Source organism: Ips typographus, linkage group LG6 (assembly GCF_016097725.1).
Source record: "Ips typographus isolate SLU linkage group LG6, UJ_Ityp_2.0, whole genome shotgun sequence".
Classification (NCBI taxonomy): Eukaryota; Metazoa; Arthropoda; class Insecta; order Coleoptera; family Curculionidae; genus Ips; species Ips typographus.
The window spans coordinates 5,399,109-5,413,750 of record NC_138427.1 but is presented as its reverse complement, the minus strand read 5'-3'; the positions used below and the strand labels follow the sequence as shown (position 1 = coordinate 5,413,750).

At 37.7% G+C, this 14,642-nt stretch overlaps 1 protein-coding gene across 1 annotated transcript; it reads right to left on the bottom strand.

Annotated features, from left to right (window-relative positions):
- Nucleotides 1-3,242: 3,242 nt before the first annotated feature.
- LOC145731181 (equilibrative nucleoside transporter 3-like) lies at nt 3,243-14,420 on the bottom strand. The gene is made up of 9 exons (XM_081982833.1): nt 14,111-14,420; nt 10,662-10,807; nt 4,866-5,112; nt 4,593-4,643; nt 4,296-4,539; nt 4,046-4,239; nt 3,908-3,993; nt 3,646-3,845; nt 3,243-3,581 (listed from the first exon to the last, which is right to left on the bottom strand). The coding sequence occupies exons 1-9, from the start codon at nt 14,145-14,147 to the stop codon at nt 3,470-3,472; spliced, it is 1,317 nt and encodes a 438-aa protein (XP_081838959.1). The 5' UTR covers nt 14,148-14,420; the 3' UTR covers nt 3,243-3,469.
- Between the last annotated feature and the right edge of the window lie 222 nt (nt 14,421-14,642).

Below are 14,642 nucleotides of genomic sequence, written 5' to 3'. Positions count from 1 at the left end.
AAACACTTGCATACAAATGATGTAATTCTACAGTTAATCACAAGATATTTTGAAAAGAATCTGGACAAGTTGCAAGAAGTATTTGCTAGAATAGGTGGTGCCTTTCTTCAATTGAACGCCAAGAAGTGTCGGTTCTTCCAAAAGCAAGTCGAGTTTCTTAAACACGTGGTCTTGGTCGACGGAGTTCTAAAGGATGAGAAAAAGATGAAAACACGAACTGGCCAGCTTTCTAGGACTTTCCATTTACTACAAACTATTGGTGGAAGGATTTGCGAACATCCCCGTCACATAAACTTACTGAGGAAAGAACACCCTACTGTTGGAATGCTCAATGTGATCAAGCTTTCAGAAGGTTAAAACCATCAGCTATCTACAACCAAAAGGAAAATTAATTTTGTACACAGGTGCCACCTATGTTGGTATTGGAGCTGTGCTTTATCAAATCCAAAGCGGAGAAGAACAAGTATTTTAGTAGGAAACTTACTAAAGCAGAACGGAACTACTGTGTAACGAAAAAAGAGCTATTGGCAATAGTGCCAATCAGTTGATTACTTTCACAATTACTTGTACGGACAGGTATTTTTGATAAGGACTGATCATGCGGCACTCAAACCGCTTCTCGGAATGAAACAACCGGAAGGGCAAGTACCAAGATGGCTTCAAAAACTCTAGCAGTATAATTTTAACATCAAACATCGAGCCGGAAAGCTGCATAATACCGCAGATGCTCTATCAAGAAAATTTACGCAGAAAAAAGCAAACATTGCCGGAAAGTGGAACAACGTGAAGGATTTGTGTCCTTCAGAATGGCTCAACTGAAAGCTGATGAAAATGGAGTCCCGATCAATTTAGGAAGGATCAACTAGAAGACAGTGACGTAGGCCCACTGCTTTTGCAGAATGAACAAAGCAAGCCAAGACACCAACATGGCAAAAAATCGCTAGCAAAAGCCTGACGTTCAAAACACTTTGGGCTCAATGGGACTCGCTTGTGGTTGAAAATAGCTTGCTAAAAAGAGTATGGGAGAGTGCCGATGGAAAAGAGATAAGGAAGCAGCTGATACTCCCCAGAGGAAGTACATAAGGAAATGCAAAATGGTGCTCATTTGGGAGTCGTACTCCCCATTATGGAAATTTTGATTATTAATAGTTAAATAGGCGTAAAAGCGAAATATTTTATGCAGATTTCAACAGTAAACGTTTTCATTGTGTTATTTTGGCGGTTAGAAAGAAGGTGATTTGTATTTAAATTAAAAACGAACAGATGTACCAAAATGCTTTTTATAAAGTGAAAAATTATTCGCAGCCATCTGGCTGTTATTTTTATGCTTGCTTAAGTAATGGAACAAAGCCATCTAATTAGAATTAACGACTGGAATACTGAAAAAGTCTCTGTACAGATATGCGTGTCTAAGAACTTGACCTCTTAAGGCTTTGACCTAACTACTTAAAGCTGATTATATTACATTCCACTGTCTATAAGTCGAATACTATGCTTAGTTTTGGCTAAGTATTGAATTGTGTGGTGAAATTACACAAAACACTTTTAATTCTACGTCAAAGAATAATTCTAGTTTGCTATATATCCTAATCATTCGTTAAAGAAATACAGGATGAACGTGCTATTCCTAATGTTGAATGAAAATTGATTTCCATTGTTTGCTTTGTCAGAGTATAGGTATTGGAGATCATCGCGTAATGCATTGTTCATGCAGTTTTAATAAGTTTACCAGAAATAGCAAAACACATCAAGTAATGTTACTGAAAGTTCTACTTCTATTACTAATAATAATCCAACTGAGTTGTATAATAGCAGTAATGTAACACTATTCGTACATTGTTAGTTTTTCTTTAATAGCATAATACCTATGACTATTACAATATGATATTAATACGTAATACTACAAAAAAATACTCTAAATTATATGAGTTGCGAAAACAGGACTTTGCACTTGGGTAACTTTGATCGTAGGTAAAGTATAGTACGTCACACGTGGTGTAAAGTATTTTACGTACACACTTTTTTACACTTCTTACAGCACTAGTTACGTAATATACTGTTATCATCACAAATTGTTACATTGTCTAAATATGATTAATCAACTGGTTTATGCTAAACCAGCCCAACCACCCTAAAGATTTGGACAAGATTAGGCAGCGTTTCTACTGGGTGAACTACGTGAAATTATGATGCGGACAATGTTTTACTTGTGCAGTTAGTCAAAAACTAATAAAGTAGTACAACGTAAGACTGTCTTTTGAACGTTCGATCATAGACGTTGCACGACCTTTTCTTGAGACAAAAAATGCAACAAGTACATTCTTGTTACCATGGACTACTTTAGCAAATGGCCTGACGAGTTTGCTATTCCAAATAAAGAAGCAGCACAGTTGCTGATGTTCTCGTCGAAAATGTCAGTAGATTTGGTGGGCCAATGGAGCTACACTCTAACCAGAGACGAAACAGAGTCGAAGCTCTTCCACAGGCTCTGTGACCAGCTAGGAATTAGGAAAAGCCGAAGAACACCACTGCATCCTCAGTCGGATGGTATGATCGAGAAGTTCACTAAACCATATAGGAACATGGTTAAAAATGGTGAGGTTTTGTTTTTTGTTTATCAATCCCAATCCTCTGACCGGTTTCGCAGTATTACGACTCAGAAGATTGGGATTGATAAACAACAAACAAAACCTCACCATTTTTAACCAATCAGATCGGTGTTTACCGAATGATGCGGCATTAATGGGGCTTTTCCTAGATTTGGGAACGCCATCTGTACTTTCTAACTCATATAGTGTTGAGTACAGATGTCACCCAGATGTTGCACAACACTATCATATAGGAACATCTCTCACAAGTTGTCGACCAACATCAAAAGGATTGGGACTAGCATATTCCGCTCTTCTTGATGGCGTATGGAGCAGCAGTCCACAACTCAACAGGACAGTCACCATCTAAAGTTCTGTTAGGCGAGAACTTCGACTTACATGTGATGGATCTCCAGGCCAAAGCAAGGACGTTAAGGATTACGTTAACGAGTTTCAAGAAAAATTGCCGGACATCCATGAGCTCCAGAAGAATGATAAAGTTTGATTAATCCTCAGAGGAAGAAAGGCAAATTACCTAAATTGACACCGGTTTGGAAGGGATCTTACAAAGTGATAAAAGGGATAATAAGGAGGTCGTGTACAGAATCCAACGCAGTCCTAAAGGCAAAATGAAAATTGTCCATCTGAACAGACTCATGACGTACGGGTAAAATCATATTATTTCATCCCTTAATACTATTTTATTAGGTAACTTACATTCCTTTTACAGTAGCATGTAATATTTACATTAGAATGAAAAGTATTATAGGTATACTCGAATAGTATAAGCAATTTCTTCAGTCCAACACTAGATATTTAATATAAAATTGTAATATCACTTTTGAGTCCTAAGAGTATGGTAATTTTAGTTTATGTTATTTTTATATAATATTAGCTATAACTAAACCCAGAGGAGAAATTGCAGCATCGAAAACGCTCATACTGAACGTCAGCAGGTTGTAAGCAAGATCTATTTCGCGCTTTTCCACCTTCCTAAATTATTATGGAAGTTGTTAGTAGTTTTATAGTTTAAGTGTTTCTTTATAGTTAATCTTACTTTGGTATAAGGAACATTGCCCAATTTAGTAATGCGCCGTTTGTAAACATATAAGTAGCCAAAATTATTCCGTATTGGTAATCATGAGGAAACCATACTGGAAGATGATGCCGAGGTTGCGCATTGCATAACCAGATAAAGGGAACTATCAGTGCGAATCTAATTGGTGCTATAATGTAAAACCATTTTTCTGACATATCCTGAAAATATCGCATTATACGTGAACATACCTACTTTCATATTCAAACTATTAAATACTTACAAAATTTGTTGCTGAAACAAACAATCTTCCTGCAAGGCTGGCAACATCTGATAACAAAAACGTCATCACAGGACTAAAATAATTATCTACAAACAAATATAGTTAAGGTTACAATTTGGCAAATTTTACTGAATTTACCAGCCCATAATGTCTTTTCTTCATGCTGTTCTGAAACCACTAAAGCAGTTATGCTGGTATGCGTAACCATTTGGGCAGTCATATAATATAGTACCAAAAAAGTCGGAAATCTGATTTTGTATAAAGTGGTCTTTAATTCCTGGAAGGAGTGCATCTTATTTTCCATATTTTCTGGAATCGATGCATGACGTTCTCTAAAAGTAGATAAATGAAAATACTGATATTTCCATTTTTTTTAACTGGTGCTTACTTGAAGAAATTGGTTTTGATGAGTAATATCATTACTCCAATTGTAATTAAAATTAACAGACAGGCGATGATAAAATAAAGTAATGTGGATTTAATAATATCGCCTTGAAATATTGCTATTGACATAATATTCAGTAGGTCGCCAATTATTCCTGATACTCCTTGGCCTGCTAAGCACGAATCCATATACTCAGGAAATCTCGTGAAAAGGTTCAAGACTGCTAACACGTTAACAGCGTTGGCACCTTTAATTTCAATGAATGATGAAAACCATTTACAGAATACATAAATCACTTACATGACAAGAGAGCATACACCACAAGAAGAGCTCCAAAATATATCACTCGATCTAAAAAAATCATGAGTTAAGAATAAAATATAAATATGATTTACGCACAAATGGCCTTGACCGACCTTAAAGTAACAAAAAGGCCCGTTATCACTGACATTAAAGTAAAAATAAACCATACAATTTGTTGTTTAAACTCTCCCATCCAAAGATCATTTGTGCGTAAAACGTAGCTCTAGTCTTTCAGCCGTTAATACGTAAATAACTATTTTTGTTACTTACAATTGCTGGTATCAACTTCAACGCTGACAGTCAAGAGGACGAATATTACCAATTCGAGACCAAGTGTCCAAAATATTCTGGATACAATTCTAAATCTGTGAGCGGCAGTTATATTGAATATGGCGACGATTAACGCAAAAACCATACTGACTATCATCGAGGCTGATGCAAAGTTTACTTGGAGCTTATTTCTGTTGGAGGCTGATGAGTCTGTCTCGTCCGGACTTCTTAGTTTGTACAACCAAAACTAAATATAGAACGAAATTAGTTCAACAGCCACAATTGTTTATTGTTTCTTTATTGTTTTTCGTTGTATTAAGGTGAAATGGGGACAACCACCTCTAAACTTGATATTCTGAACTATTGTATTGATTAGTTAACAGCAACGGAAGATCTATCTACACACACACATTGAAGGCTCTTAATAGCCTAAAAATATAATTCAGTGGATTTCTACATTCGTAATAATATGGTCTTGCAACGAGTTTTGTTTATCTTTCAGTAATCACAAATTCAACAGAGTTGGAGTTTAGTTACCAAATTCAATATTAACAGAATGTGACATAAAGCACATACACTTTTCACAATTGCAGCATTTGAGAAAATAAAAGCAATGTTGGAAGTTTGTGCTTTTCCTTGACCAATAATAAACTAACAACAGTGTTGAAATTTCCCCAAATGCTGCATGTGTGGGCTAACCACACTAGGCTCAGCAGAATGTTTAAACTCATCAGCTTTTGTAGCAGAACAATGTTGACGGAGCATTAACATCGTCAACCATCACCGAATTTTTTGTTCCAATTAAACTAACCTTAAAAAAACTAAAATTGAATTGGAATTATTTTTGTTCCAAATACGTTACAACATGCGTTTGGATGTTTTCCACGGAAATATATTTTCTATCTAAGACTCGGCGGACTAACCGTCCAAGGGATTGGAAGAATTTCTACACTTCCCAAGGTAAATACAATGCGGGAGGCACAAACGCAAAAGCTGGAAAAAGTTCTGCGGTGTCGAAAGACTCTAAAGCGAGGATTGATGCACTTGCCCGTCTTGAAGGGGGTTTTACGACATCAGCCGAAGAAACAATAGAGCTTTAGCTTCAGAAACATTTTCCCGAGTTCAGGCCCGTAAGTCTAACAAGTTTTCTACTGAAAGCTTTAGAACGACTTGTCGACCGCTACCTCAAAGAGGGATCACTAATAGCTAGACCCCTACATGAACATCAGTATGCTTATTAGAGCGGCAAGTCAACCACTGTTCTCTTCAATAGAATAGAAAAATCTCTCGTCAGAAAGCGAGAATCTCTTGGTGCCTTTTTAGACATAGAAGGAGCATTTGACAGTACTCCTTACAATGTCATTTATCGTGAGTTGACTGGACGCAATGCTGAGCTTTCTCTAAGAGAGTGGGTTCGTTTCATGCGGTTCAGTCGTAGCAGAAGTGCATGGAGAAGAGGCTGTCTTCAGGGAGGAGTACTCACCACTCTGTTGTAGAGCCTTGTAGTGGACATTTGTGGTGGAAAAGACAGTAATGGTAAGAGACTCCTGATCGATAAATAAAAAACATGCTGCACAGGTAGTTGTTGAAAAATTGGTGGATAAACCACCAATTTATGCAGAATATAAAAAAAAGAATCTGGAGAAGTGCTGTAGATCCAGTAAATTATAATATAAGAAGTGTTCACAGCCAGTAGAACTGACAACACGGTCAATAAAACCTGGAAGAATAGCAACATTACTAACAGGACAGACTAGCGCCTATCACAATGATATAGGCCAAACAAACTCATGCAAGAACATAGTGGAAGATCATAACAATGAAAGATCAACAGATGCGAAGGAACTTTGAGATGTAGGCGATGATGTGGACAATGGGCCAGCCTCATCAAATGGCACCAACTTCTTCTTCTTTACGTGCCGTCTCCTTTAAGAAGGTTGGCTATCATCATGGCGATTTTTATCTTTGAAGCTGCGGATCTGAACAAATCAACAGAGCTACTGTTGTACCACTGCCTTAGGTTGTTCAACCAGGAGATGCGTCTTCTTCCTATACTTCTTTTACCCTGTATTTTTCCTTGTATAATAGTTTGCAACAGTGTGTACCTCTCCCCTCTCATCACGTGGCCCAGATATTGCAATTTTCTGATTTTGATTGTGTTGATTATTTCCTTCTCCTTTCCCATTCTTCTCAACACCTCCTTGTTCGTTGTTCTGCTCACCCAGCTTATTCTGAGGATTCTTCGATATGCCCACATCTCGAACGCTTCCAGCCGGTCAGTGTCGCACTTCTTAAGCGTCCAGGCTTCCATTCCATATAATAGTACTGGAAATATGTAGCATTTAAGCATTCTGATTTTAAGATGTAGACTAAGATCTGTTCTGGTTAATGCATTCCTCATTTTATTAAACACTGATCTAGCCTTTCCGATTCTTGATCTTATTTCCTGTGAATAATCATTATTGTCATTTACAATCGTTCCCAAGTACTCGTATTTGCGGACTTTCTCCACTGGCTCCCCTTTGATCCATAATGTTTCCCGCTGTTGCTGGTGTTTTGTGATTGTCATGAATTTAGTCTTTTTGGTGTTAAGTGTGAGCCCCCTTTCTTCGCTGATCTGTACTACTAGATCTATCAGCCTTTGCAGTTCTTCCAGGGTTTCTGCTATTAGTACTGTGTCATCCGCGTATCTGATGTTGTTTATAACCTTCCCATTAACTTTCACTCCCGTTGTTTTTTGATTTTCCAGTGCTTCTTGTACTATGTCTTCTGAATACAGATTGAAGAGTAATGGTGAGAGCACGCATCCTTGTCTTACTCCACGTTTTATTTTTATCTCTTCTGAAAGTTCATTTATGGCACCAACACTGGATTACAAAATTCAGATTACGATGCAAGTCCAGGAGGATACCGGTTTTTTTAAAAAGAGTACATATTATGATAAATATACGAAAAAGATAATATTTTCAGAAGGGCGTATGTGAAAACCGTCGTCTCGCTTTAAGAATCTTATTAACATTGATTAGAAAATCTCACACTCACACTATCATACACACTTCCTATATTAGCAGAATATCTTGTTATTTGGATCATAATTACAACTTTTTGATAGTCTAATTCGCATATTATTAGGAGTGTGTATCTGTTCTGAAGGCAGTCAACACATGCAGCATTTGAGGAAGTCGCAGCAATGTTTGTGCACATATCCTCCTCCCTCCTCCTAAGTGCCGTCTTGTTTGAGGTTAGCGACCAATATGGCACGTTTGTCTCTGTTTTGGGTTTTGTGTAGTAGTGCGTTTCCGTTAGTACTGGTCCAGTCTCTCCAGTCGTTCATGTTTCTCAGCCACGATTTCTTCTTTCTTCCCAGACCTCGCTTTCCTTCAATCTTGTGTTCTATAATTAGTTGGACTGTATTCCTGGTGGCGCATTATGTGTCCGAGGTAGGCTGTTTTTCGGATTTTGATTATGTTGAAAAGGTTGGAGCGAGTATTCATTCTAGTCAGTACTTCTTCATTGGTTGTTCTACTTGTTCAACTAATTCTTAACATACGCCTGTAAAGCCACATTTCGAAAGCGTTGTTTCTTTATATAATCCTGTTTAAGAGTCCTGATGTCTCGCAGCCGTACAACAGTAGAGACCACAAATAACATTTTAACCTCCTTAGTCTTATGGACAAGGCTAGTTTTGGGGACATAGCAGTTTCCGCATATTGATAAAGCCAACCCTCGCAATCTCAATCCGTGTTTTAATATCTTTGGAGTGGTATAGCTGGCTATTCATTTCTATGCCCAGGTATATGTAACTCTGAACACTCTCGACCGCTGCGCCATTGACACCACGTATCTGAGCATTCCGAGTGAAAGTCAGGGTTTTTGTTTTCTAGTAGCACTCTCCCATTGTAGCACTCTCCTCTATCAAGGCGGTCATTAAATTCTGCAGTTGATCTTTCGTGTTTCTGTGATGATACGGGTGTTATCTGCGTATCTAATGTTGTTTATCACGGTGTCGTTTATCTTTGCTCCTTCTGGGCGATTTTGAAGGGCTGTCCTAATAATATACCTACTCTGCATACACGTTAAACAGCAGCGGGGACAGGGGGCATCCCTGGCAAACTCCTCTTTTTTTCTATTTATATATTTACTGTTGCCATTTTCAGTTCTGACGCCTTTGTGCTGACAGTATGTATTCTGTATTATGTCGCGCCCATCTAACCCAATTTCTTGTAGAATTTGTATTAGTTTTTAATGTTTAATACGATCGAACGCCTTTTTGTAATCTACAAAGCATACGTATAGTTCTTTCTGTACCTTCAAATATCTTTCCGCCATAAGAGTCATGCCCAGAATAGCTTCCTTCGCTTCTCTTCCTCTTCTAAAACCGTACTGTGAAACGCTTAAATATTCTTCGCATTTGTTGTATATGCGATTGAAGATGCACCTCATAAAAATTTTGACGGCGTGGCTCATTAGGCAAATGGTCCTATAGTCTTCGTATTTTCTTCTATGGGGATATACGTTGAGGTTAGCCAATCCTCTGGGAGTTCACCATTTTCATAGATAGCGTTGAACATACAGGTCAGTTTGCTAATTTCATCATCGCTGATATTTTTAAAATGTTCGGCAACAATTTAATCTTCTCCTGGCGCTTTGATATTAGGAAAGCAAGTTTCCTTTTTCAATTGGGGAGCACTCTGGTATTCTGTCGTCATCGCCAAACAATTCTTTAAGATCTGCTTGCCATATGTGTTTTTGTCTATCCGGGTCTAGCTCAATATCATTGTTTCCGTTGGCTATTGTTGCTAAATGCTTGGGGGGGGTTTTTAGAGCCTGGCGGCTTCTTTGACCTTTTCGTGAGCTTCCCTGTTTTTGTGCTGTTCTCGTTACATCTTTCGCTTAGCCAGTTTTCCTTAACAGTTCTAATCTGATCTAATTCTGGTTTTTGCCTTACGCTTTTCTTCCATTAGCTTCAGAATAGTATTGGTCATCCAAGGGTTTCTCTTTCTGTGATCTTTTTTAGCTATCATTGCTTCGCCAGCCCCTGCATTGACATTTTTAAAATCTATCACACATGGTGATACACTGGTCGGCAAGAAGTTTTTTATAAAACTTAACATTGTGGATGATATCAGAATGCCCACGCCATGCTGAGTCAGGTCCTTGCCTGCATAGCAATAACTTGTTGACCCTTGCAGTGGTGACAGATCCTTCTCTTTTCCATCTCACTTCGCTCATTCACATCACATCCCATTCAATTATTTCCATCTCATTCTTGGCATTACCTAGTTTGCCGGCTCTATATAATGTTTTCACACTCCATGCGATTTTGATTTTTCTCCCTGTGATTTTTAGCACCCCCTGACCATTAAAGGTGTTCAGAGACTGGCCGTAGTAATATTTCGTCTTGCCATGTTGATTTTTTTTTGGGAAGTCTTATGAGATGGTTTCCTACTTGCCTCCTATGCCGTTGACCAGATATTAGTACTAGTTCATCCGCCTTTGATGTGTTAGTACATCTGGACAACTACCTAACCTAACCTGGATATCCGTCGCTGTTGTGCTAGTTTTGGTCCGCCCCGGCTATTTGATTTCGCTGGTACTACCCATATATGGGAGGCGTTCTTCTATCCGCCACCTGGGGAGGCGCCCGATGGGAGACTAGCATCACCGTACCAAAACACGCACATATCGACTTACCATAAATGTGTCAGGTGTCAATAAACAGTCAGACAAAAACAGATTGATTTCTTTGATTGATTACTAAAGTAACCAAATATGAAATAGAAAATATATACTTACATTGTTAGCTGCAGCAATAAAAGTTATAGGAATAAACTCGCTAATACCCACAAGGAAGAAGAAAGCATGGCACAATGCGGAAACCTTTCTCGAAGCCGATCCTGGTAGTTTTTGATGAGATGTTTCCTCTTCATAAATAATTTTCTCTAAAATAGTATGTTAAATATCAAAGTGTTTGCTCAGCACACAAGGAAAAACTTAAAATCAATAATTAATTTTTAAGAAGAGGAATTACTCAAACTATAGTCTATCCGGCGATCCTACGGAGTATTAAAAGCGAAAATTAGGAGGGGTTGACCCGCCCCGTCCATTAGTATTGGTCTATATCCGGTCCGTTTTACAATATAATATCTTCTTCTCTCTCTAATGTAAGGACTTCTCGGGTCTCATGTCTCGATTCACTTTTACGTACCTGTTTTACAGTGTAATGCGGGTCGACCAAAGTTGCCGCCCATCGAATTTTATTACTCCGTAGGTTCGCCGGATAGACTATAGTATTAATTTTTCTTTTCGTGTTCAGTTTTTTGTGTTACATTATACATACGATTTAAAAAAGCTATTAATCACTTGTGCCTGTATTTATAAACGAATCTCTTTCTCATGCTTAAGTACAACCTCGCAGAGTACGAGTCGAGTCTTGAGTACGACACAAGTTTTATAAACAAAACTTCGGTAATTTTCGGCGAAGCATAACCAAAGATAGTTTTGCTAGTGATTTTAGATCCACTTTAATATAATTTTCTAGTAACTTTCATGTTATCTTGATTGCCAATGCCAAAATTGTCTGGCAATTTACCGGAAAAGTGAAAGAAACGCGTAAGTGGATTGGGATTGATTTCCAATAAAAAAACACTATATTGACCAGAGTGTTGTAAAAGAAATCTTTGCATTTGGTTGTGTTTGTGTTACAACATTTGGTTTTCTTTTTTAAATAAATATTTTTTTTGTTGAAGAATGTGTTTAACTATAATTTTATGTTTATCTTTACATATACAGCATCATAAACAAATTTTCCTACTTACTTTTGCTAAAATAAGTAGCTTATACCCAAAAAGAGAAGTGGAGGATAAGAGGACAGGCGCTGCAACTCCAGGTACGACAAAGAAAAACTACCTATTTGAAAATTTCCTATTGCTACTAAATGTAGAAATAGTAGCACTGGAAATATTGGTGAAATTAAGAGAAAACGAAGAATGAGAAGACGACAGATCCATTAGTCTAATGAGTCACGTTCTAAAAGTCATACATGTACGTATTTATCACAACAGACTCGAAACACGGAAAGCATTGTTTAGCCTTAATGTTCTAATACAAAGAGCACGCGATGTGATTGTTAGATGGGCTCCCTTCGGAGAAGACACTTTGGCCGCTAGCCGGGCCCATGGTGACCCATCACAAGCTAGTACCCCTCCAGTTCAGTAAAGCCTCTTTGGCCGGGTACCTTGAATATCCAAGGGGTTGATTACACTCTTACCCCAAAGCTCTTTTCTGATCGTCGCAAGTGCCGGGCACTGCGTGAGAACGTGTATCGGAGTTTCCTCGTCTTCGAGACACAAGCGACATTCCGTATCCTGTGACAGACCTAGAATGTGCATGTGTCTTCTCATCTGACAGTGACCCGTGAGAAGTTCTGTCACACATCTGATTTCCTTTCTGGATAATTCCTTCAGGGACTTCGACTTGTTTCTTGGAAAGAAGCCCATGAGACATCGCGACTGCCGCATGCTTCCGGCCTCCTCCCAAGCAATATCGGATCTTTGCCAGAAGATATGGTTCACAATTGCTGATCCGAATACGCCGGCTAAATAGGTTAGGGTCCTACGAGTCTCTCTTTGGAGCCACGAAGGGCCAACCTGTCCGCCTCCTCTTTTCCCCTAACACCGGAGTGCCCTGGAACCCAAGTTATACGTCCTTTGGCCATCCGCGTGAGCGACAGGAGGTCTTCTTACACTCCAGCACCAATGCAGACGTCGTAAGATCACGCGATATAAATTGGAATATCTTTACCTGTTTCATCGACCGAGAAAACGATTGATAGAGTAAAGACAGTCAGGCCTGGATGACAGGGATATCCGCATTATATCTAACCTTTAACTGGAAACAAAAGGCTCGTCTTCGGCTGGAGATTGCGTTCTCTGAGTTTTGTACGCCAAGGAGTTCGACAGGGCTCTCACCTACGCTTTTTAATGTTTATTTGGAGAGACTGTTTAGAGAGGCTTAGAGAATTCAGATGACGGCATTTTACTAAAGGGCGTACTTATTAATAATCTAAGGTATGCTGACGACACAGTCCTAATTGTAGACAAGGAAGAGGGTCTCCAGAGACTAATAGACCAAGTAACATGCGCCTAAACACAAATAAAAGAAAGGTTATGATAATAAGCAAACAAGATTTTGATGACCGCTTTTACGCAAACGACTCCCAACTGGAAACGGTTACATCGATAAACTGGGCATTTTTCTTAACAAGAAATGAGAACAAGTAAATGAAATTAAGATCCGAATTGAGAAGAGTAGAACAGTTTTTAATCGCATGAGAAGCGTGCTGTGCATTTTAAATAAAGTATTACACCTCAGAGTCAGAGTTCTTAGATCCTACGTTTTCTCAATACTAACATATGGAGTGGAAGCTTGGCTTTTGAGTGAGGCTGCATGTAAACGTTTGGAAGCATTTGAGATGTGGTACTACAGACGCATGCTTAGAATATCATGGATTTATCACGTAACCAATGAAGCCGTTCTACAGCCTATGAGAAAATAAGAAGAGGTTTTAAACGTACTCAAAGAACGTAAACTGTCATAATACAGACATGTTATGCAAAATCAGAAATATAGCATACTTCAGCTTATTATACAAGCTTAACTGCAAAAGAGGTTTTGAAAGACGACGAATGTCGTGGCTGCGAAATCTAAGATCTATTTCAGACTGTAACAAATAAAATCAGATGAGCCATAGTAATCGCCTACGTCCAATGAGGATAAAGCACAAGAAGAAGTAGACTAAAATCAACAAACTAAAAATGTTAAAAACGTTGTTCCTATTAGAGATTAGTGCTGGCAGAGTGTTGCGATCTTAATTCTAAGTACTCGAAAATCGATGATATTTAGTGACGCACTATTGAGAGATTACGTTGATGTTATTCTATGTGACTCGTAAGTCACAGTAGTAGTAATTTTGTATTGATTTAGAATATTTGTATGGTTTTTGATCGAGCAGCGTAACATAATATTATTCTCCGGCGGCAAAAAAGTTACTGTTATACTTCACAAAAACTGTCCCTAAAGTTGAAATTACAAGACGTTTAAAAATAAAATAATTTATATTTTGTCATAATTTCGGCATATTCTTCTTTGAGTAAGCGTTTTGTTTGGGGAAGAAAGTTTCAATTAAAACAATTTTATTGTATTTTAATATCTGATTGAAAGAGTATAATAAATGTATAACTTACCAGAAATAATTTTACTTTCAATAACTTCAACCTCCATGTTGAATATATTTTTTGTGCACTTTATATTACAAATACAAGCGTGGGTATCACCTATTCGATGTTTTCACCATAACTGTTTAACTCTTTAAAACTTCTTGAAAACTTATTTCGCAATAATGCCTTAGTAAGTCCTGAACTAATTAAGCTTTTAAAACATTCTGCATATTTAATAAATGTTTCAATTTAAATCAGTGTGGTTTGTTTAAAGTGTATTGGTTTTTCATTATCTTGAAATTTTTGAGTAGCTAATAATGTATAAGTATTATTATCTCATCTACAGGAGCTGCGACATTGTTTTAATGATTTACCTTAATAGTAAAACTTGAATTAAAATTTCGTCATTAATCTTTGTTTGTATACCACTTTTAATTTTTGACGTAAATAAGGAAGAATTTGTAATAAAGTATTTTGGCGGTAAAAGTAAATATTGGAAAAAAACTTAGAAGGAAAAGAATAGAAAACTGTTTCTTTGCATTAAAATACGCACAAAGTA